The 23,132-nt window shown below is 44.8% G+C and overlaps 1 protein-coding gene across 1 annotated transcript in view; it reads right to left on the bottom strand.

Moving 5' to 3' along the window:
* LOC124798734 (Down syndrome cell adhesion molecule-like protein Dscam2) overlaps window positions 1-22,810 on the bottom strand; it is a 444,553-nt gene extending 421,743 nt beyond the window's left edge. The window contains exon 1 of the mRNA XM_047262262.1: window positions 22,573-22,810. Coding sequence (XP_047118218.1) covers window positions 22,573-22,810 — 238 coding nt within the window. The remainder of the gene's footprint in view (window positions 1-22,572) is intronic.
* Window positions 22,811-23,132: the final 322 nt, after the last annotated feature.

Below are 23,132 nucleotides of genomic sequence, written 5' to 3'. Positions count from 1 at the left end.
GAGCTGATGCAAATTTCCCCTCACTATCTGCATTGGTTTCTTGAGACCCCAAAGTTCTCAATCTTTTATCCGTTTTGATGCATTCAGAAAGACTTAACGGTTTTCTAGGCATGTTTATTTGTAAACAAAACGAAATCAAAATGTAATATTAGGCAATAAGTTCGTTTTTACTAGCATATAATATAAATAAAACCTATCGAATGAAACAAAGCAATGTCGTTAAGTTTTTAATACACAAGGTGAAACCAGTAAATCTGTATCTCTGAACAAAATAAATTCATTGTTAATTTGTATTCATAAAGATAAGATTGCGGTGCTTAATTCTGTCATTGACATAAACTTTAGAAAATACTTCTGTCACTGAGGCAAAAGAACTTTCCTAGGAAAGAAGTCAAATATAAATAAAATATCTCGAAATAAGCAATCAGATGTCTTTAAGTTTGTAGTGCACAATGCGAAATCAGTATATTCATGTACCATAGCCAAGTAAATTCGATGTTATTTGTACTCGTTAAAATGAGATTGCGGAGCTTAACTATGTCACTGACGTATACTTCCGAAAACAAATCTGCCACCGAGTTAACAATACTATCAGCGCCATCTATTACTTGTTTGGTGTAGTACAAAACTATCAGCGCTATCTATTGCTTGTTTGGTGTGCTACACCGTGATGATTAAGCATTTGAACTACTGAGCTGAGTAGACGGTTTTAGATAAAACTTTAAATCACAATATCTATTTTTTCGTCTTTCGGTTTCGATGAAATAAAGCCTATACGTTGCTCAACGCTATTCTCAAGTTACCTGCAAAAATCGCATGAGAATTCGAGTAGTACTTTTGCAGATTACCGTATTCGAAAAAACACACAGACACGACGATTTTACAGTTTCATGATTTATACAGATACAGAAATACGGGGTAATCAGAAACAACCTGAAAAGCTTGTGAGAGTGTCGCAGTGTAGGTTGACTGTGAAAAATTGTTGAGCAAAAAATTCGTTAAGTTGCACCGTTTCAGAGTTGATTAACATCGAAGATGGCCAATCAGGCTGTTGCGTTGGCAAATTCAAACGGCCAGCCAAGCATGATGTCGTCAAAGGTGTTCTTCGTTTGGTTTCTTAAACACGTAAAACGAGAGCGGTATGAAAATTGGACGTGGGACGTTAATAAGAAACGAATCCGAGCCAAAGGCTCAGGAATTCCGTGGACTGTCATCTATGCTATGAGAGCACCGGACACTAATCGTGTCTGGCGGAGAGGTTGAATTTGCGAGCGCAACGGCCTGTTACGTTAACTTCAATGCTAATTAACTCGGAAGCGGCGCAGCTTGCCGAATTTTTTTCTGAAAAATTATTTCTGAGCACAACTTACCCTGCAACATTCTTACAAGCTTTTCAGACTCTTTCTGACCACTTTGTAGAGACAGAAGAAGATATAGATAGCTGCGCTCTGGCGCAATTATAAACCGTTCTGGCCAGAGTGAATAAAACATATTACAGTACTATATTTGTACTGATTCTTGAGAAAACAAAGACTCGTTATGGGTGTCGTGGCTCTCAGATCGTTTTCCCCGAAGGCACCACGTTTTTCCAGCTACTGAGTACACTGAAACGTGCAGCTGGCTGGAGGCTCGGTCGTTCATTGCAGTGTATATAAAACAATTTTTTAAAACTTTATTAATAAAAGGATGTTGACCACTTTTTGCCCTTCTCTCATTACTCAGCAGCCGGCCACGGTGGCCGAGCGGTTCTAGGCGCTTCAGTCCGGAACCGCGCGACTGCTACGGTCGCAGGTTCGAATCCTGCCTCGGACATGGATGTGTGTGATGTCCTTAGGTTAGTTAGGTTTAAGTAGTTGTAAGTGATAGGGGACTGATGACCTCCGATGTTAAGTCCCATAGTGCTCAGAGCCATTACTCAGCAACAATTTAATATCCGCTGTCCATTTCAAATTAATATTTTAGCGGGGAATTTAAAAAAAAATGCGTGTAACTAGAACGTTACAAGCTTATAGGGGTAAAATTTAAATGTGGATTATGTTTTCAGACAACTTCCCCGTAAATGACGGACTCAGGCACGGTTGTTGCTTGTCAGCAGTATTTTTCAAAATCAGATGGGTTAAATGGACTGGAATGAAACAAATGGATTGGGATGAAGTAAATGAAGGTGAAATAACATGAAATTACAATGTTTCCATAATTAAAGCCTCAGTTTCAAAACGTTGTAGAGAGAGAACCACTGCTCAGAATACCGTCAAATTTGAGCAGCATTTATTGACGCAAGGCGAAACGTCATTGAACAAAAAAAATTTTTTTTAATGATAGGTGGCGCTGTAAGCGTATTAACGTAAATGGCGTCGGCTACAAATGATGGATGAATCGCAGTACGACGGCTATAGTTGCGTTTCACATTACACCCTCACTGCACAAGTGTGGCAGTCAGCATTTGTGGCAATAGTAGTTAGGTAAGCCCATCCACAAAGTCAAGGTCGTACCAATCGGATGGGAAAAATCGGTTTTTAATTTTCTTGGGACCAAAAGCCACTAAAAAATCAAAATGACATCAGTTCCTAATAGTCTTGAGACTGGCGCAAGACATGCTCAATATGCTGCCCACCGTTTTCTGCGACAAGTTGAAATCGAGGAACAGCATGTTCCACAATAGATCGGAGTGTCTCGGTGGTCACGGTCAGAATGCACTGCGCAATGGGTGCCTTAACTTCATCTACGTTCGTAACTGGAGCACTCAATGCGACATCTTTCAGATAACCTCACAGCCAAAAGTCACACGTATTAAGGTCAAGTGATACGGATGGCCAAGCTGTAGGGAAATGACGGCTAATAATTCTAGCATTTCCAAAATGCCGCTGTAGCAGCCGCTTCACTGGATGTGCAATGTGCGGAGAAGAACCATCTTGCATAAAAATTACTCTACCCACACATCCACGCTACTGAAGTGTTGGAACGACGTTGGTGCGCTACAGGTAACAGGAGCCGCAGGATTCATCTCCTCGAAGAAATACGGCCCTACGATAAACGATGCCATAAACCATCACCATACAATCATGTTTTCAGAATGAAGCGGTACCGGTTGATGCGCGTGCGGATTTCCCGTCGCCCATATTCTGCAGTTCTGCGTATTGACATGTCTTTACAGATGGAAATGGGCTTCGTCGGTACACAGAATTTTCCACGGCCATTCATTGTCCACTTCCATGCTAACAAGAAATTCCAGAGGGAACGTTTGTCTCACTAGTAGGTCAGCAGGCAGCAGTCCTGAGCACAAATGATTTTGTATGGATAGCAACGGAGGATGTTTCATAGGATTTTATGCACCGCGCTCGCAGGCATGTCCAACATTCGGACACTTTCCCGTGCACTGCATGTTTGCACACCATCACTCGACCCCTCCTGCAATTCTGCGGTCACGTCTTCAACCGATGTCGGATCAACTGCTCGCCTCCCTCTGCCACATGGCACTTCAAAAGAATCCGTCGTTTCGAATTTTGTAATCATTTTCTCCGGACCCATGGCAGACATCAATGCCTTTTTTTAAATATCTTTGAATGTCCGGAACCTCTGCAGAGCTATTGCCATTGTTGTAAAAGAGCTTTGCCAGCAGTTCGCAATCCTATAGGGAGACAACGATGTTGGACGTCTTTGACGCAAACTGAAGAACGACTGTGAAAATAGGATCTGTTGGTGTGCGCGTTCTGACGCTTACAGCACCATTTGTTGTTCACATTTTCGCTATTTTTTTTTGTTCCATGACGTTTCCCCCTGCGTCAATAATATACTGTTCAAATTTGAAGTCATTCTGAACAGTGGTTCTCTTTCTACAGCGTTTTGAAAGTGAAATTTTAATTATGGACACCCTGCATATCAGTTCCGATATAGCGCATCTGAACTGAAATTTACTGAATGTGAAATGTCAGCTGAAAATTAGAGGAAAGCTGAGGCACGATCCCGGATTTCCTGCTGTCTGGTAACCAGGTGCAAGCCTCCCAAGAGCCGCCAGGCAAATTTGCTACGGTGTATCGGCAGATATTTGAAATATATAGTTGGAGTCAGCCCATACGAATACTGCTGTGACGTGTTTCATGAGGTGCACAGTGTCAGCAAAAAGTGTCAGTTTGTTTCCCATTACAAACAATATGATTTTTAAAGCGGAATTTTACGTACCTGTGTGAATGAGCAGTCCAAAATTAGCCTAGTGCGATATTAACAGGGACAGTAAGAGACGAAGAAGAACAGTATTCCAGCAGCGACAGTACTGTCTTAGCCCGCACCGGCATGCAGCAGAGCTGCTCAGTTGCTACTTGAATACTACTAACTGTTTCTGTTTTACTGGCCAATATTAATACACATTGCTAAATTGAATGTCACACTAAATTTTATGTTCGCTTTATTGAGTAAGCACGTAAAATTCCTCTTTAAAAACCGTTGTGTTTGTAGTGGGAAACAAACCGACGCTTTCTGTCGATACCGCACGTCGCATGAAAGACATGATGAGCAGTACGAGTATGTGTTTGCACTGACTGCAGCTACTTGTTTCACAAACGATATTGCGAATATCTACCGAAACATCAGGGAAAATGCTCGTGACTAGTCTTAGGAGAGACACCCAGTATATATGATATGTCGGTTGATACAAGAGTTAAGAGACTTACACACACACACACACACACACACACACACACACACACACACACACACACACATATATATATATATATATATATATATATATATATATATATATATATATGTTTGTGTGTATGTGTGAAGTTAAACACTATCGGGGCTTGTCTAGCACTTGGATGAATGACTGTCTGGTCTGTCTAGCACTGTTGGCAAGTGGGATGCACTCAGCCCTTGTGAAGCAAATTGGGAAGATACTTGATTAAGAAGTAGCAACTCCACTCACGAGAACTGACAACGATTGGGTGAGCGGTATATATGCCTACAACGCACAACGGTACCAACCGGCCACTGTGTCATACTCAGCCCAAAGGCATCACTTAGGACGCCTATATGGAGGGGCATGTAGTCACCACACCGCTCTCCCAGTCATTGTCATTTCTCGTGAGTGGAGTTGCTACTTCTTAATCAAGTATATCCTCAATTTGCTTCACAAGGGCTGAGTGCTTCCCACTGGCCAACAGTGCTAGGCAGACCGGACAGTCACTCATCCAAGTGCTAGACAAGCCTGATAGCGTTTAACTTCAGTCATACGACAGGAAACGATGTTACCACTGCGGCATATATATATATATATATATATATATATATATATATATATATATATATAAAATGCCGCAATTGGAGTTGCATTTTGAAAACACATGTGCCAAAACGAGGAGCTGGCAACAGTGTCACTTCATGCAGCGCTTTTCAATGTGCAGAACAACGTGATCATACCCCGCCCTACGTCCCCCACTCCTCGCTCTACTATACCAGCCGTCACAGCTGACTGAATAAAGAGGTGGGACATGAAACACTCATCTACCCTGAAGCTATGGTTTGAATCATCGTCGGGTTCTTTTTTTATTTGTTTTAATTTTATTTTTTTGACGTCTTTTCCCTAGCTCTTATCGTTTATAACAGGGCATCATCTTGTCTCATGGCTATAGCCTATCACATGACATCGCGATGCTGAAATTGCATGCATGTGTCTACTAACTGGTCCTGTCAAGTTCATATAGGTCAGCAAACCGATGGAAAACACAAACGATGAATATGTCAATAAGCTTTTGGTGCTGTGTGCATCGGATAACCAAGCTGCTGCTGCTGCTCATACATATGCCGCATGATATCCTCAAAGGCGCCAGCCCGACAAGAATGTTTTGCGTCGCCTGAAGCAATGCCTTCGGGAAACCGGTGATCTTCATCCACAAGCAATGGGCAGAGGTCGTCCAAGGACGAGACGTACTCCACAAACAGAGGCCACACTACTTGAAACCGTTCAGCAATCACCTAAGTTCCAGATATCTCAAAGAAAGGCTGTTGATGTGTTGTGCGATGAAGAACTGTATCCATATCACTACACGTTAACTCAACACCAGCGGCCATAATACCGCATTGACGAGTACAGTTTTGTGAATGGTTTTTGCAATAAGTGGAAGACAACGAACACTTTGTAAAGTACGTGAAATGGACTGACAGGTCCTCACGTATTGCTTACGTACGCTTCTTTGCAATACTTTGCTTGATGCATTAGGAAACATTCCACACGGTGTTTGGTGATCGCTATGGTTTCAGCATAATGCTGCACCACCACTCTCTGGAATGAATGTACGTAACTATTTAAATGAAGCGTTTCAGAGGAAGTTGATTGGTCGCGAAGGTCCACTGTTTTGGCCTCCAAATTCCTCGGACCTTAACCTACCGGATTTTTAAAGGAACAGCTTTATAGTATTCCACCCATGGATGTATATATGCCCTAATGGCTTGCGTGCATGGCGCTTTGGCAATGGTGGATGCAGGTTCGTTGCATACGGTCCAACGAAGTATGATCCAACGAATAGCGAAGTATTGGCAAATGCAGGGTGGTCGCTTTGAACAGCATCTCTAAAGTGAACGTTGCCCGTACATGTACGTACCAGCCCCGTAAAGACAAGCCCGGACGTCGAAAGTACGGTATATGAATTTATTGTGCATAGCATAATGCGCATTTGATTGTAACCCATCTGTCGTGTTTTTAGTACCGCGTTGGATACTGATGATGTTACTGCATCCACTATCATTTTCTATTTGCTTTATCTGTGTCTTCGACGAAACAAAAAAAATGGCTCTGAGCAATATGGGACTCAACTGCTGAGGTCATTAGTCCCCTAGAACTTAGAACTAGTTAAACCGAACTAACCTAAGGACATCACAAACATCCATGCCCGAGGCAGGATTCGAACCTGCGACCGTAGCGGTCTTGTGGTTCCAGACTGCAGTGCCTTTAACCGCACGGCCACTTCGGCCGGCCCGACGAAACAAAGTGTTCTTTTGCATCTGTAAGAAGTTCGTGTGATATGTAAATGTTTAAATAAAGGTAACAGTAACGGAAAGAAATACCAAGACAATGCATTGTGGAGGTATAAACTGGATACAGTTCGATGCTCTAACTGAAAAAAGAAAGAGTTTGGTGCGAACATCGGCGAGTCTGTGTATCCGTTTCCCACGGCATCCACTCGTCTCACTGAACTAGTGGGACAGCTCCGGTAGAGCGCAGAGTTCACGCTGCCTGTTCTTGGCCACGCTGCACGCAGTTACAGCATAGTGACGGTCTCGTTTTTTTAAATCGCATTTATATTAAATCTATTGGCGGGACTAGGTTTTGTTGGATACATTTTTGTCTAGCACTGGGATAAGAAATCACATGCTAACCGCCAAGTATAGCATTTTTCTTCACCGTATATATATACTTTTAACCCTTGTGTCAGTGGACATACTGAAATGAGATTTCTTTTTAAACACAGCTGCTTCCTTTTTGCATGGTATTCAACTCTCGTGAAAAAATGAGTACAACGATATAAGGCATGTTAAATATTCTCGCAAAAATGTCGACGGACGCACGAAAATTGGAGGAAGAGGCGACCAGAATCTACTATTGCAGTGTAAAAAAATTGAAGTGGGGATCTTGTGTCAAGACACATCATTGTATCAGTTCTTTCGAATGTTTTCTTGCTTCCACAGAAGGTATTCACTTACATCATTGTATCAGTTCTTTCGAATGTTTTCTTGCTTCCACAGAAGGTATTCACTTAAACATGATTATGTATACACGTCTGCCATAATTTTCCTAGGACCCTTCTGATTCAACAGTACATAGATGTTACAGTTAACATATAACTGCATTTATGACAGTCGTATCTGTATCTGTGCCGTATAAAGTAGACCAAACAAGAAATATGATTTTTCTTGGCAGCATAGTCCTGTCTTCTTCCTATATATAACGAAAGAGCTTGGCTTGACAACCCAACTTGGTGATGTTTACACATCAATAGCGAATTCCCGTCGTTTTGCCTTTCAGTTTTAGTACATTTCTCGCATACTTTTACGAACGGCTTCAACGCCATCATCAATGGTGGCTGTACTTGTTTTTTCAATATCACTTGAATGCCATTAAAATAATTTCGTTCCATTAAAAAACATACTTGTCTTGTCGCAATAGCTCAGGTGGTATCAGAGCTAAAATGTATTTCACTATCACTATGCCCATAGGCGTGCTTCTAAGTGTCACCATAACACCGGTTTCATCCATATAGTGGCTGCGAGGATGGAAACGATGTGGCTCTACATCCAAAAAATCTTTCGTTTTCAGTAACTACACTCCTACATTTCATTCATTGTTTCGCCTCTGTTCGGCTACACTATGAAGCTTGCAATATAGTTAGAGAGCACTATTTCTGCTCTACTAGATGCGATGGAAGATTAATTATATACAGTAAGGTCAGCTGCATTCCCAACATTTAACAACGATAGCAAGTTTTCGCAATTCACATCTAGATTCGTCATTAAAACTGCATGAGCTAATACGACCCATTGGTATCTATTAATAAACTATGAAATGAAGCACTTCCTAACTGTACTTTGAAACTTATAAACAATATCTTCCTCTTTATTGTATGGTAACAGCATTATGGAACATTAACTAGAAACAGTCACACCAGTTAAATATCTGGGAAAATTTGTTTGTACAGAGCGATTTAAAGATGAACAACTGAAAAAAACGAGTTAACAATGAAACAGCTACCAGACTGATGTTCATGGGACGAAATTTCGGGAAGCGTAGTCCACTCATTCGACCGATACTTGAATGCTGCTCGTCAGCTTGGGACCTGTTCTGAATCGGATTGATAGACGAAATAGAGAAGATCCAAAGAAGAGCAGCACGTTTCGTCACAGGTTCATTTAGTGTGCGTGAAAGGATCGTGGAGATGCCCATTATACTACAGAGGCAGATACTACAAGAGTGAATCTGTGCATCACCATGTAGCGTACATTCCTAAACGAGTCAACCATTTTATTGCTTCCTGCTACATACATCTCGCAGGAAAGATCGTGAAGGTAAGACAATCTGGCTGAAAGGTTTACTAACAATCATTCTTCCAATATACCATTCATGACTGCAGCAGGAGGTGGAGATACAGTGCTCCACTGCAGACTTTTAAGAAATGTCTAAGTATATGAGGTAGATTTAAGATCAACTATACTGCTCTGGACAGTACGTGTTCATCAGAGACAATGGTACTGTCAAGAGTGCCCCAGGGAAGTGTGATAGGACGACACTTGTTCTCTGTATACAGAAACAATGTGATGGATAGGGGGAGCAGCAATCTACTACTATTTACTGATGATGCTGTAGTATATGGGAAAGTAAAGTCATTGAGTAACTGTCCTAGAATACAGAATGGCTCGAATCTCAATTTTGTGTGAGGCAGACGAGATTGCACTGAATGTAGAAATACGTAATTTAACGTGGATGAGTAGAAAAAACAGCCCCACAATGTCAATACAGTATTAGTGGTGTGCTGCCAAACACTCTCAGATCGATTAAAAATCTAGGCATAACATTGCAAAGCAATATGAAGTGGAACAAGCACATAGGATACTAGCAGGGAAGACAGATATAAACTTTGGTTTATTGGGAGTCTTAAGAAAATATAGCTCATCCACATAAAGAACACCTGTGTGACCCATTCTTGAATACTGATTAGCAGTTTGGTATGCCTACTATTTTGGATAAAAGGAAGACATTGAAGTCGCTAGATTTGTTATGCTGCTAGATTTGTTACCAGTAGCATCGATCAACATGCAAATATTACAGAGGTGCTTTGTGAACTCAAATGGGGATCCCTAGAGGCAAGATGATACTCTTTTCCTGAAACAATATTAAGAAAACTTAGGGAAATGGCATTTGCTGCTGACTGAAGAACTGCTCTGTCGCAGCAAAAGCACTTGTCATCAGACATAGCAAGAGAGATTAGGAGTCATATGGAGGCATATAAACAGTTGTTTGTCCCTCATTGTTTCTAAGCAGAACAAGAAAGGGAAAGATACCCTCCATCATATTCCATATGAGAGCTTGCAGAGTATATACATAGATGTAGAGAGTGACAGTGATACACAAAGCACCCACCACCAAGTGCAATAAATGTAGTTGTGGATGTAAAAAAGAGTGTTGTGATCTGTATTGTAAAAACCTTAGACAGACCTAAAAAAAAACTCACACTATTAGTCACACAAGCTTTCGTTGCCTCCTGTCACCCTTCATCAGGCTTTTTGCGCTGGACGGTAAAGTGTGTGTGTGTGGTGTCCCCCATCTCCTCGCCACCCCCCACCCCTCTACAACGTGACGCTTTGCCACGAGTTGCTGCGACCGGCCGCCCCTCCCGTGGCGCACGGCCGTTTATCCCGAATTTAAGCCGTGGAGCGAGGGCACTGGTCGCACACAACGCACGCCCCGATGTTATCTCCATAAATGATTACTGCGGCGGGCAGGCGCTCCCGCCCTTTTTTTCCACCCAAAGCCGAGTCGCGACCGGCGAGTGCGTGACACGCAGTTATTCCCGTCCCAGGAGAGGAGGCCCCTCTCGTATCTCATTTATGCGCGACGTGAAAGCGGGAAAGGATGGAACGGTTTCTGTTTCAAGTTGGCGTCCCCCGCAGAGGGAGAAGTTCTCATAATTGGCCGTACCGATGCTGCCGCCGCCGCTGTCTCTGCCGCAAAGCATTAATTCGCAGCCCTGCGAGCCTCGGCTCGTTAGAAGGCGTTTCGTTCCGTCCGCGAGCGCTGCGGAAACTTCGTCTCTTGGGCGAACAAAATGTGAAAAGATGCAGACACGCCTCGCCGCGGAACTGCGGTCGCTCTCAAAGACGGGGGACAAATTAAAAGCTCTGAGGTTTTCAGGTAATTAATGACGGTGCCGCTCTGCGGTGCTGCCTGCAGTCGGTCGCCACACAGATGTTTTTTTGTGCCCTGTGGTGCAGTTCTGGACTACCAGAACACGAATAGCAAAGGCTGACGACGTTCACACAAGTGCATCGGCAGCTCTTGTCAGTCCCTCGTTCTCTAGAAGAGTTGCCAACTTTCAAGCTACAGAGACCTAAGGAATATCGCAAAAAAGTCGTAACACATGGATAGTAAAACATCGCCAAGGGCACAGAGGGAAGAAATAAACAAGCGATGACAATGACGGCGGCGACGACGACGTCGATGATGATGAAGTTTAAAATGGTGGTGGTGGTGGTGGTGGTGGTGATGGTGGTGGTGGTGGTAATGGTGGTGAGGATTATGCCCATTAACATACTTAAATACTCTTCCAGCCATTAAAACATCAGGAGGGATACCAAATAATAACGATATTTTACTTACATCTACATTCATACTCCGCAAGCCACCCAACGGTGTGTGGCGGAGGGCACTTTACGTGCCACTGTCATTACCTCCCTTTCCTGTTCCAGTCGCGTATGGTTCGCGGGAAGAACGACTGCCGGAAAGCATCCGTGCGCGCTCGAATCTCTCTAATTTTACATTCGTGATCTCCTCGGGAGGTATAAGTAGGGGGATGCAATATATTCGATACCTCATCCAGAAACGCACCCTCTCGAAACCTGGACAGCAAGCTACACCGCGATGCAGAGCGCCTCTCTTGCAGAGTCTGCCACTTGAGTTTGTTAAACATCTCCGTAACGCTATCACGGTTACCAAATAACCCTGTGACGAAACGCGCCGCTCTTCTTTGGATCTTCTCTATCTCCTCCGTCAACCCGACCTGGTACGGATCCCACACTGATGAGCAATACTAAAGTATAGGTCGAACGAGTGTTTTGTAATCCACCTCCTTTGTTGATGGACTAAATTTTCTAAGGACTCTACCAATGAATCTCAACCTGGCACCAGCCTTACAAACAATTAATTTTGTATGATCATTCCACTTCAAATCGTTCCGTACGCATACTCCCAGATATTTTACAGAAGTAACTGCTACCAGTGTTTGTTCCGCTATCATATAATCATACAATAAAGGATCCTTCTTTCTATGTATTCGCAGTACATTACATTTGTCTATGTTAAGGGTCAGTTGCCATTCCCTGCACCAAGTGCCTATCTGCTGCAGATCTTCCTTATTGTGCGTGTACAATATCGGAGAAATAATACACTCTAAGGAAAAAAAAGACGCACTACAAAAAATTATCTGAACGGGAAGAAAATCGGCAGATGTGATGTACAGACAAACAAATGATTGTAATTTCAGAAGAATTAGATGATATATTCGGCAGAAAGAACTTCAGAGATTGAGCAAGTCAATAATGCGTCCACAAGCATGCAGTTATTCCTCTTGGCTGGTTATCGGAGCTCAGTTTGAAGTGGGACGCATCACTGAAGACAATTATACTCCAGTCAATGAGATTCCAAGCTGAGACAAGCCTGGAAACGCCCCCCTCCCCCTCCCCCCATTCAAATGGTGTCATACCAACCCGACTGCCGCCCGCCATATGGCCCGCCAACATGGAGTGATGGCCGGCCGGGGTGGCCGAGCGGTTCTAGGCGCTACAGTCTGGAACCACGCGACTGCTACAGTCGCAGGTTCGAATCCTGCCTCGGGCGTGGATGTGTGTGATGCCCTTAGGTTAGTTAGGTTTAAGTAGTTCTAAGTTCTAGGGGACTGCTGACCTCATAAGTTAAGTCCCATAGTGCTCAGAGCCATTTGGACCATGGAGTGATGGTCTAGGGTGCCATATCTTTTCCTAGCAGGAACCCGTTTGTTGTCATTCGTGGAACCCTTACAGCACAGTGGTATATTGAGGATATTCCACACTCATATTCTTATCCTTCATGACAAGCCATCCTGGGCTTATATTTAAGAAGGATAATGCCCTGCCAAACACGACGATAGTTTCTACGGCTTGTCTTCGTGCTTGCCAGACACTGTCTTGGCCAGAAAGGTTGCCGGACCTCTCTCCAGTTGAGAACGTTTGGGGCATTATAGGGAGGGCCTCCAAATATCTCGAGATTTTGCCGATTTAACACGCCAGTTGGACAGAATTTGGCACGACGTTCCTCTGGAGGACAGACAATATCTCTGTCAATCAGTGCCAAGCCGAATAACTGCTTGCATAAGAGTCTGAGGTGACCAACGCAGCCGGCCGTTGTGGCCGAGCGGTTCTAGGCGCTTCCGTCCGGAACCGCGCTGCTGCTACGGTCGCAGGTTCGAATCATGGCTCGGGGATGGATGTGTGTGCTGTCCTTAGGTTAGTTAGGTTTAAGTAGTTCTACGTCTAGGGGACTGATGACCTAAGATATCAAGTCCCATAGTGCTCAGAGCCATTTGAACCACTGGACCAACGCATTGACTTGCTCAATTCGTGAAACTCCTCCTCTTTAATAAATCATCCAATTTTGCTGAAACATTTTCCGATTTCCGTCCCATTCGGATAATTATTTTGTGGAACATGTGCTCTTTTTCTTTTTTTTCGTTTTTTTTGGTCTTAGAATGCACGTGTTAAAATTTGTAGGTGATTTTGGTGTAAGAGAGCGAGAAATCTGGTACACGATCTGGCACTTTTGGCAGCAAAAACGTGTATAAGCCGGCTAGGCATTGAGTTGTTTGGTTGGTTGGTTGGTTTGGGGAAGGAGACCAGACAGCGTGGTCATCGGTCTCATCGGATTAGGGAAGGATGGGGAAGGAAGTCGGCCGTGCCCTTTCAGAGGAACCATCCCGGCATTTGCCTGGAGTGATTTAGGGAAATCACGGAAAACCTAAATCAGGATGGCCGGACGCGGGATTGAACCGTCGTCCTTCCGAATGCGAGTGCATTGAGTTGAACTAGGCTTGTATGACAAGTAATGGGTATCTGATTCGACCGTGCATCAACTCTCTGCCAAGGTTCATCGATCACAGTGGCTGCCGACTGAATGTATGCCAGTCCTTCAGGAACCCGTGGCTACATGCTTTCAGTGGGTGAGAGATCTGAATATGCCGATGAAAAGTGTCAGACCATTGCCTGGCACATCTCTTATTTCAATTCATCTCATTCTGGGTCATACTCCTGCCAATCAACAAACATTTGCCGACCGATGTGGCCGAGCGGTTCTAGGCGCTTCAGTCTAAAACCGCGCGACCGGTACGGTCGCAGGTTCGAATCTTGCCTCGGGCATAGATGTGTGTGATATCCTTAGGTTAGTTAGGTTTAAGTAGTTCTAAGTTCTAGGGGACTGATGATCTCAGATGTTAAGTCCCATAGTGCTCGGTGCCATTTGAACCATTTGAACAAACATTTAATGCTAATTATTGTAGCAGCGAGAGCAAGAATTAAACCAACAACTCCTATCTTAATATTTTCCCCATTGTGATCGTAGTTTGCACGTTGCATATATCTGTAGTTGCACATTTTTAGCTGGGTAATGACAAGCCGAGGAAAGAACAGAACCACAGGGCAGTTACTTGGAAACCATCGAGTTTCTTAGGGAGAGTGGTCGGGCTTTCAGTGGAGAAAGCACGAGGGTTTGGGGAAATGTGTGGTATCCAGTCACTCGAAGTTAGGCTGCTGTGCCTGGGTGCCTGCCCATAGGCGGTGCAGAATTTTGCACTAGCTGTGCTCCGTGTGGTATGGGGTAAGAGTCTCTGACTAAAGAAGTCAGATAATGAACCGTGAAGGCCCTTGGACTCTTCAGAATACTACCGTTTTACTAACCGAGCTGTTCGGTCAAAACACAGTTCTAAAGAGTGTATTCTTCTCTAACTGGGAACCTCCTAGTTAGCAGTGGAGTGAAAGGGCAGTCACATATACAGACCTCTGTTGTGTCGTGGGAACGGTCACAGTTGTGTTTCCCTTCTTTGTAAGGGCGCTGAGCTAACTTCTCGATGCCGCTTTAGTGAAGTGAACAGCCTCACATCTAGTTAATACCGGGAAGAAGTTTCATTGGGTACTCTCAAAAAAGTAATAGAAAGTCCGAGTCAGGATGTCGGTTTCTGAACATGTCATGTACAAGAGTTGAGCATATTGGCTGTAGTAATGACGCGAATGAAGAGTTGGAGACTGACTCTTAACTGTTTGAGAACAGTATATACAGAAAGACAGCTGACTGGCTAACGTAATAGATGTTTTCCCCGGTGGTGAGTTAGCGTGTTAAAAATAATATCACTGGCCAGCACTTAGCGGAGCCTTTCCACTGAGGTAGGAAAGTCACACAAACTACGCAGAGAGCAGAGAGGGGAGAGTCATTGAGTCTGGTTCTGCAGCTTGGGGGGAACACACTCTTGCTCTGTCGATGATGGAATGAGACGCAGTGGCTGATGTGTTGCTCTGAACATATACATGTATGTGATAACGAAGGATATTATAATAAACTGGGTTTAATTTTGGACCGAACTTTCATTTCATTAGTTTAGACGATCCCTTTTCAACAATCTATTCATTTATAATTTTACAAGAGGACCAACACTCAGCACTCACTTGCTAGGGCCGAGCCGGGCTGGCTCGCCTCTGTTCCTCTTTAGACCTGCTGGCGCGACCTTCACGCTTGCACTTCGCGAGCTGCTTCGGCTCGGCCATGGCGGCAAGAGAGAGAGATGAGATGAAGCTGGGCAGCCTGCCGGGCCGGAGGTAGTGGCGGTGGTAGTGGCGGTGTGCGACTGGCATTCGGCACGTGTTGCTTTCTGTGTCTTGCCGTGCTCGCTATTTTCTGTTTGGGGACAGTTGATGGGTTAATCGCCTGAGTACCTTTCGAGGGCTATCCGTTCGCTGCTTATTTGATCTGTCCTTGCTGGCTTGCTTGTATCGCCGATGCATGACTGATGGGTAAACCTTGTGGCTGTTGGTACTGTGGGTCTACCTGCCGCTACGTAATCTAGTGTTGCGCCAGCCTCCGTTGCTATGAGTTGGCTTACTGCCTTATTAGCGGCTTACTGTGTAACTTTACTTGTGTCTCATTACTGCGTACTTGATATTTTGAGAAGGTTTTGAGCGCAGTGTAGCTTCCAGGGTGTGTTGTGAAAGGGCTTGCTCATCTGACGCATTTGTTTAAATACCTTATTATTTTAAACTGTTCTTCTAGATACGTTTAAAAGGTTACCTTTTTTAAATTCCGTATTTATTACGGTAATTAGCTGTTTTTCAGCAAGTATGTTATTGAACTATGTTTAAATGTCCTGGTGTGCACCAGCTATGTGCACTTATTCATGTGTCAATAAGATTACTGTACTTGTGTTATTTAACATGAGCTCGACGGTATGAACTTTCTATCCACGCCGCTGTCCTTCCAGTTTACTGTTTACGTACGTGTTCTTATTCTATTTCAGCACCTGCAGGCACATCTTTATGTAAATTTAATAAAGCCTTCTTTGCTTGGCCAGCCGTTGTGGCCGAGCGGTTCTAGGCGCTTCTGTCTGGTACCGCGCGACCGCTATGGTCGCAGGTTCGAGTCGTGCCTCAGGCATGGATGTGTGAGATGTCCTTAGGTTAGTTAGGTTTAAGTAGTTCTAAGTTCTAGGGGACTGATGACCTCAGATGTTAAGTCCATAGTGCTCAGAGCCATTTGAACCATTTTCTTCTTGGCTTGGTGAACTTTCTCCACGCAGAGGCGCGTGGGATCCGGGGCGAACCCTCTCAGCGGCCGACCGCACCTTCCAGCGGGCGGTTGGCGACAGGACACACTTACTCAGAAGAAGAGTCTGCCACTGCCCAGGGCCGCTTTGTCGTGCGCGGTCCGGGGTTTGTTGTCGACTGCGAGGTTGGCCTGGCCGAGCGGATGGGGCCCAACAGACGCAATTAGCTGTCCGTTTCGAGCACCCGATTCAGGAAGTTATCCGTCGGGTCAACACGCAGATAGCCTTTGCCATCTCTGTAGCGTGGTCAGCACACCGCTGTCCGGAAGATATAACTTCAGCAACTTTCAGTCTTCCCGCCCGATGCCGACAGGACGCCGTGTGGGGAGCATTTGAATGAAGCGAGAGAAGTTCGCCGCGAGACGACGCGCAAACACCTAACCGAGCCTACTACCACCGGTAGATCTTCGCCAAGGAGCTATACTGGAAGAACGTGTTTTAAGGTGGTTGAAACGTGTAATGATACCAAGGCTAGCACCACACAGTGCTGTGCGGTGCTCTCGTTGGTATCATTACACTTGCCGGACGGTGTGGCCGTGCGGTTCTAAGCGCTTCAGTCTGGAACCGCGTGACCGCTACGGTCGCAGGTTCGAATCCTGCCTCGGGCATGGGTGTGTGTGATGTCCTTAGGTTAGTTAGGTTTAAGTAGTTGTAAGTTCTAGGGGACTGATGACCACAGATGTTAAGTCCCATAGTGCTCAGAGCCATCATTACACTTGCGCGGACATGTGCATGATAAGCAGTGGTAGGTGTTATCTTTCACGTGCCATTCACACTGCCAAACTTGTGGTATGATTTCGATCAGCATTTGGGTCAGTCGAAAAATTTGAAAGCTTGCAGAGGAACAAATTCCTCTCTGTGACACTGTTCAGTCTTCTGTTTTGGGTATTTACCAGTGTATTTGTTATTGTTCCTGTGTTTAATAACCGTTCAAGATTACCCTCTACGGGGTTAACAATTTGTTCTGCCGGTAGTGTACGGCTTGATAGTGACCAAAATCCCTTATATTAAAAGTTTGTCCTAAATTTGTAATTGTTGCCGATTTTCTAGTTGGCCGTTAGGCATTTAAAAAGTTTAGGGAACTTGTAACTTAGGTGCACGTTGTAATGTTGTTTTAAAAGGGAAAATTTGTAACCTGCTCTTTGTTAAACTGTTTTCTCACTGGGTGGGTCGATCCATATCCCTCTTGACATGTTTGGGATGTGTTATTTAGAAACATCTTACGTATTTGTTGTAGAAGTACCCGGTGCTGGCGATACCCGGCCAGTGAGTACTCAGGTGCGTCCTGACTAGTGAGTATCGTCGGGGTTTGCGGCCTGTCTTCTGGGATGCATTGTTGAAGCTATTCTAATGGAACGCCACATGGGCAGATAAAATAGAGTGTGTTGCTATTGTGAATGGTGTTCAATTCCCAGTGCCCGGTCTTTCCGCTCCCCAAGTAACCTCTGAGAGGCTGCCTGCGTATCGATACTGAAATACTAATCATTTGCATTTTCAAGCATGGGATGCACCACTTAATGCCACTGGCGCCTGCAGTACCTTTTCGAATTGGAGGCAAGATTCCAAAACATTTTTTATGCAACTGACTACACTGATTTGAGAATGGAGCTCCAAATATTGAATTGAACAATTAAGTTTACAAAACGTGTATCAAACGACTGATATGTTTATGATGAATACTTTTGAAGGAATATTACTTTGACACCTATATCTTAAACATGTTTCATTACTATACATTAACTTCAACGTTTCGTATTTAAAATCTGGTGTCTCAGGACAGAGAGGATCAGGTTGCGGAAAGGGACGAAGGTCAATTACTGTTAGTTATACAAGAACACACAAAACTTTATTCCACAAACCAGTGCACAGGTTTCCCTTTAAAACAACAAAGATCAATTCACGGCTAAGGTCCCGAGTAACATCTCCAGAATAAGTTTAAACGATTGCTTTTAAAACACCAGGATATAAAGTAACGGCTGAAGGCCTTACTTAAGTAAAATTACAATATCTTCTCGGCTACAGGCCAAAAAAATATTTCAGATCACGTAAGGAAATTCTTTAAAAGCGAAGCTTTTACAAATTACGGCTAAAGGCCATATTAAGAGAAATTCAAGTTAATTCTTCGGCAGAAAGCCCAATAAAAATTTTTTTTTACATAATAAAAGAGAGGCTTTAAAGATACGCTTTTATACAGTTCAATAGAAAAACATCTTAAGAAAACTATAAGTATCATGTCGGCTGAAGGCCCAAACAATTACTCAAGAATAATTAAAGACAACCTTAAGATAAACATTTACAGAACACGGTTGAAGGCCGTTTTAAGAATTCAAGATAATTAAAGAGAAACCTCACAGATATGGATTTACATATTAAAGCCACAGATTTTGAAACAAACGCAGCTGAAGGCCTAGATACAGGGCAAGAAAAAATTTAAATAAAAGACGGCTGAAGTTCTACTCTTAAAATAGTTGTCATAAAGTTCGGCTGAGGGTCATATACTAAACATAAAACAGACAATATTAATACTCGGCTGAAGGCCTGGCACAGTACCTGCGACCAAATAAAATGACAATTACAAACAACAAATAGTGACGCTCAGAAGCGTTCCAAGGGTTGGCCTGGGGAGGAACTAACAACGGTTTAGGTGAGACCGACAGCAAAGCTTAACACTAAACAATCGGGTGGCAACACGACTTAGGGACGGCTGAAGAACCAACCAACGACCTAGTCAATTCCGTCTGTCGCAACCGACCAACTGCCTACTCCAGTCGCAGACAGCATTTACTTGTTCAGTGGAAACCACATAAGCTACACACGGTTCACGTAAACGACTTGCTCAAGAACTCGAACAATCCCGAGAGCAATCACTGCGGAACCACAAAGACGAGTCAATTCGACACACAGAGAGTTTCAACAAGCGGTCGGCGACCAAATACACGTCGTCCGATGAGACGACCAACGGAACGACCAACCCACGTCGTTCCCACTCAAGTTAAGTGTGTCGGCAACGGTTGGGCGAGTCCTGGCTGTCCGAAGCTGACTGCAGCTCCATCCCGATTCAACCCCACGTCCGTTCGGAACTCGGAGACCCGGCGACCCGGGCAGAGGTAACTCTTGCCCATCGGCGACGACATCTCTGCGAGGGGAAGGAACCGACCCCGTCCGGCAAGGTGACCAACTGACGAGGCCCAGAAACGGCCAAAAGACCAAATACACGTCGCCCAATGAGGGGACCAACCGAAAGACCAACCGGAGGTCGTTCCCGCTCCAATCTCCTTCCGTCGGACGGTTCATGTGTGTGGCCAGCGGTCGGCAAGTACTGGCTGCCCGCGCATCACCGACGCTCCGTCCCCAACTGCACTGCTCTTGACACATTCAATAAGTTGGCGCTGTCTTGGCTACGGATGCTCCAGCTAATCGGGTCCCCACTATCTGCCCTCTTTGGAGCTCAGTTAGGTCTTTCATTGCACGTCGACCTCTGCCTCTGAATGCAAATAGGAAGTGTGCACTACTCATAAACAACCTGCACTGATGCCTAGTCCATACTGAACACGTACGGTTCAGAGCGACACGCGTCTCACCATCGTTGGTGACTGTCAAACACAACCACGCCATTACTACCACTGTTCACATTATTTTGCCTGTCCCCTGTACCTCCTTAGGGAGAGAGGGAAGATGAACCGCTCTCAGAGACGAGTGTCTTTTGTGACACGCCTTCTGTTAACTACTGGCTCCCTGGGCGTGTTTCAGTATTACCACATGGCCACTTGGTTTTGCAGTGAAGGAGACAAGGTCGTCAGTTATATCTTCGTCCTGCGATTTATTGAAATCCTGAAGTATTACTCGTTCAGAGAGAGAAAATCATTCTCTGTTCAGTACTATTCCAAGAAATGTAAAATAACTACTCATCTCACAGTTGTTATGTGTCCCCAGAGTCTTTTTGCAGTCTTCATCCGCTGCTACCGGTGCGTCACCGCACCGTACGCTGACTGCTGCGTACTACAGCTGATTAACAACCCCCCTCTCTACTAATCACGGCTAATACGTCATAACTGACATGGCTGCACACAGCCCGCCTGTTTACTGTATATCAGCGACACTCGTCTCAAACTGTTCTCGCGTGGGCACTGAAGGCCTTGCTCTCGTGCGCCCATGCCAACATATCCATCCACCATTCACCTTCCCGTGTGACCTCAATACTGTCTGGTTTAATCCACCAAGAAGTTTCCCATTGCACTGATGCTGTATTGGCCAGCTGGACTCTCTCTTTGGGGGAATTCGATCTACATGTATGATGATAAATTAATTCTGTTGTCGTACATTATGTGAGTCAATGAATATTTCCTCAGTCTTATTTGAACTTGTCCTCTAAGTGTCTTGGTGCCTTCTCTAGTATGCTGGAAGGTTGCCCAAATGACGAGTGGACTCCAGTTTAAAGTGACGTTATCCTCTCCAAATATTCTGTTAGCTGTCCTGTTTGTCATGTACATCGGCGAGGCAAGGAACTCACGCCATCCTCAAGCAATTCTCTTTTTCAGCTGATTGTTAACTAAATTTTTACATTGTCTGAGATCACGACAGTGTACTTTGCACAGAGTCTTTGGGGAGCACTGAGCCATTCAGAGGGGACGACAGACCTAGATATTCCAGATCGCTGGATGCACAGGGTAGCTCGATAAGAAGCAAGAAATTTTGCAATAAAAATTCAGCTGTAGCCTAAAATACAATATCTGAAAACCTCTTCGTCTATGAAAAAGGTGCGCCTCGTAGTACATGGGCATGGACATCCTTAGAGGGGAGGGCGGGGGGAGGGGTTTGGAATACTTGGACGTAGTGACACTTCTGCTGATAGGCACATCTGGGGAGCTTGGGTGTCTTGCTGGGATAGGTGACTTTTCGCAGGTAGCCTACAGGCATATTAAGAATTTATTTCCTCTCTAGCAGTGTGGCACAGCGTGTTGTAACCTACGAGACATGTTGGTTCGAATGGCTCTGAGCACTATGGGACTTAACTTCTAAGGTCATCAGTCCCCTACACTTAGAACTACTTAAACCTAACTAAACTAAGGACATCACACACATGCAAGCCTGAGGCAGGATTCGAACATGCTACCGTAGCAGCAGCGCGGTTCCGGACTGAAGCGCCTAGAACCGCCCAGCCACAGCGGCCGGCTGTTAGTTTGGTTGTGAGTTGATGAAGCCAATGAAGGCGAAACCAAAAAGCTACCTGAAGAGTATTGGGCTCCGCATAAATGTTAGCAGATTCCGTCTCTGCACGAATGTCGCTCTGCACAGATGTGACAAAAAAAAAAAAAGTTCAGATGTGTGTGAAATCTTATGGGATTAACTGCTAAGGTCATCAGTCCCTAAGCTTACACACTACTTATCCTAAATTATCCTAAGGACAATCACACACACCCATGCCCGAGGGAGGACTCGAACCTCCGCCGGGGCCAGCCGCACAGTCCGTGACTGTAGCGCCTCTGACCGCTCGGCTAATCCCGCGCGGCACAAATGTGACAAACTCCATCCTTTGCGCAATCAGTGTAAATGTAAGTGCTCTCCCCAGCCTACGTACGATCATCGAGAAATGTCGAAAGCAGTCTCCTTTGGAAGCGAAGTAAGTCCAAGATGGAAACGAACCTCGGCAAGGAGCCAAGGAGAGGGCTGGGGTTAAAGACTTCAACTTCTCGTGAAATTAGCAGGAAACCTGAGATGAAATTTTCGAGTCTGGATACGTAAGCGGACTCTAGGATATGGTCAAAACAAGGAAGAGTAAGAGATCGTTGGTGTAACTGCTGTTATGCACCTAGTTGATATTATGTATGACTTTGGTGAGTAGCGTTGCAAACGTGTGCCTTCTGAGTGTCTTTTGGATTCTTCTCTTTACGTGCGAATAACATTTTCATTTGTGTGTGGCTTTGTTGTTGCTCCTTTTTCCTAGTCTCGTTCACCTTTCCGCACTGTATACGGCATCTGCACCCCGTTCTTGTGGCTGCCATCCGCGAGGTGTCGGCCTTTAAATTCTGCCGTGTGGGTGGTTTCCGGCGCGGCGTGTCGGGCGGCTGAAAGACGTCCGGCCCAAGAGCTTTGCGAAATGCGGCGGATCGCAAACCCAGCTCTCCAGCGGGGGGAGTCGTCTTGCGGGTGGGTCGGTGGCCGGGCTGCAGGCGAACAGAGTGAATACGCGGCTGCCGGGTGCGCGCCATCCGATTTGGATGATGACTGGAATGTTCACTTTGACTGCCAGACTGGAAGCGGAGCGATTTCGGCAAGCGTAAAGGTCCCGGGACCGACGAATGGCGCAGAAACAGACTGACAACAAACAAGTGAGAACACAAATTTTAAGGCGATATATTTATTCCCATTTTTACTTGACAAGAGCAGAGCCTCCCTTACATCTAAACGGACGTCCTTAGCGAGACAACATCTCACTGAGTACAGTAAATGAGCAATATGCAGAATGTTAAGGGTATAAATGCATATATTTTGATTGGTGACAGGACAGTGTACTGAACAAGATTATGTCAA

This window comes from Schistocerca piceifrons, chromosome 5 (assembly GCF_021461385.2).
Source record: "Schistocerca piceifrons isolate TAMUIC-IGC-003096 chromosome 5, iqSchPice1.1, whole genome shotgun sequence".
Taxonomy (NCBI): domain Eukaryota; kingdom Metazoa; phylum Arthropoda; class Insecta; order Orthoptera; family Acrididae; genus Schistocerca; species Schistocerca piceifrons.
The sequence above is the reverse complement of the archived record's forward strand: the minus strand, read 5'-3'. Positions and strand labels throughout refer to the sequence as shown.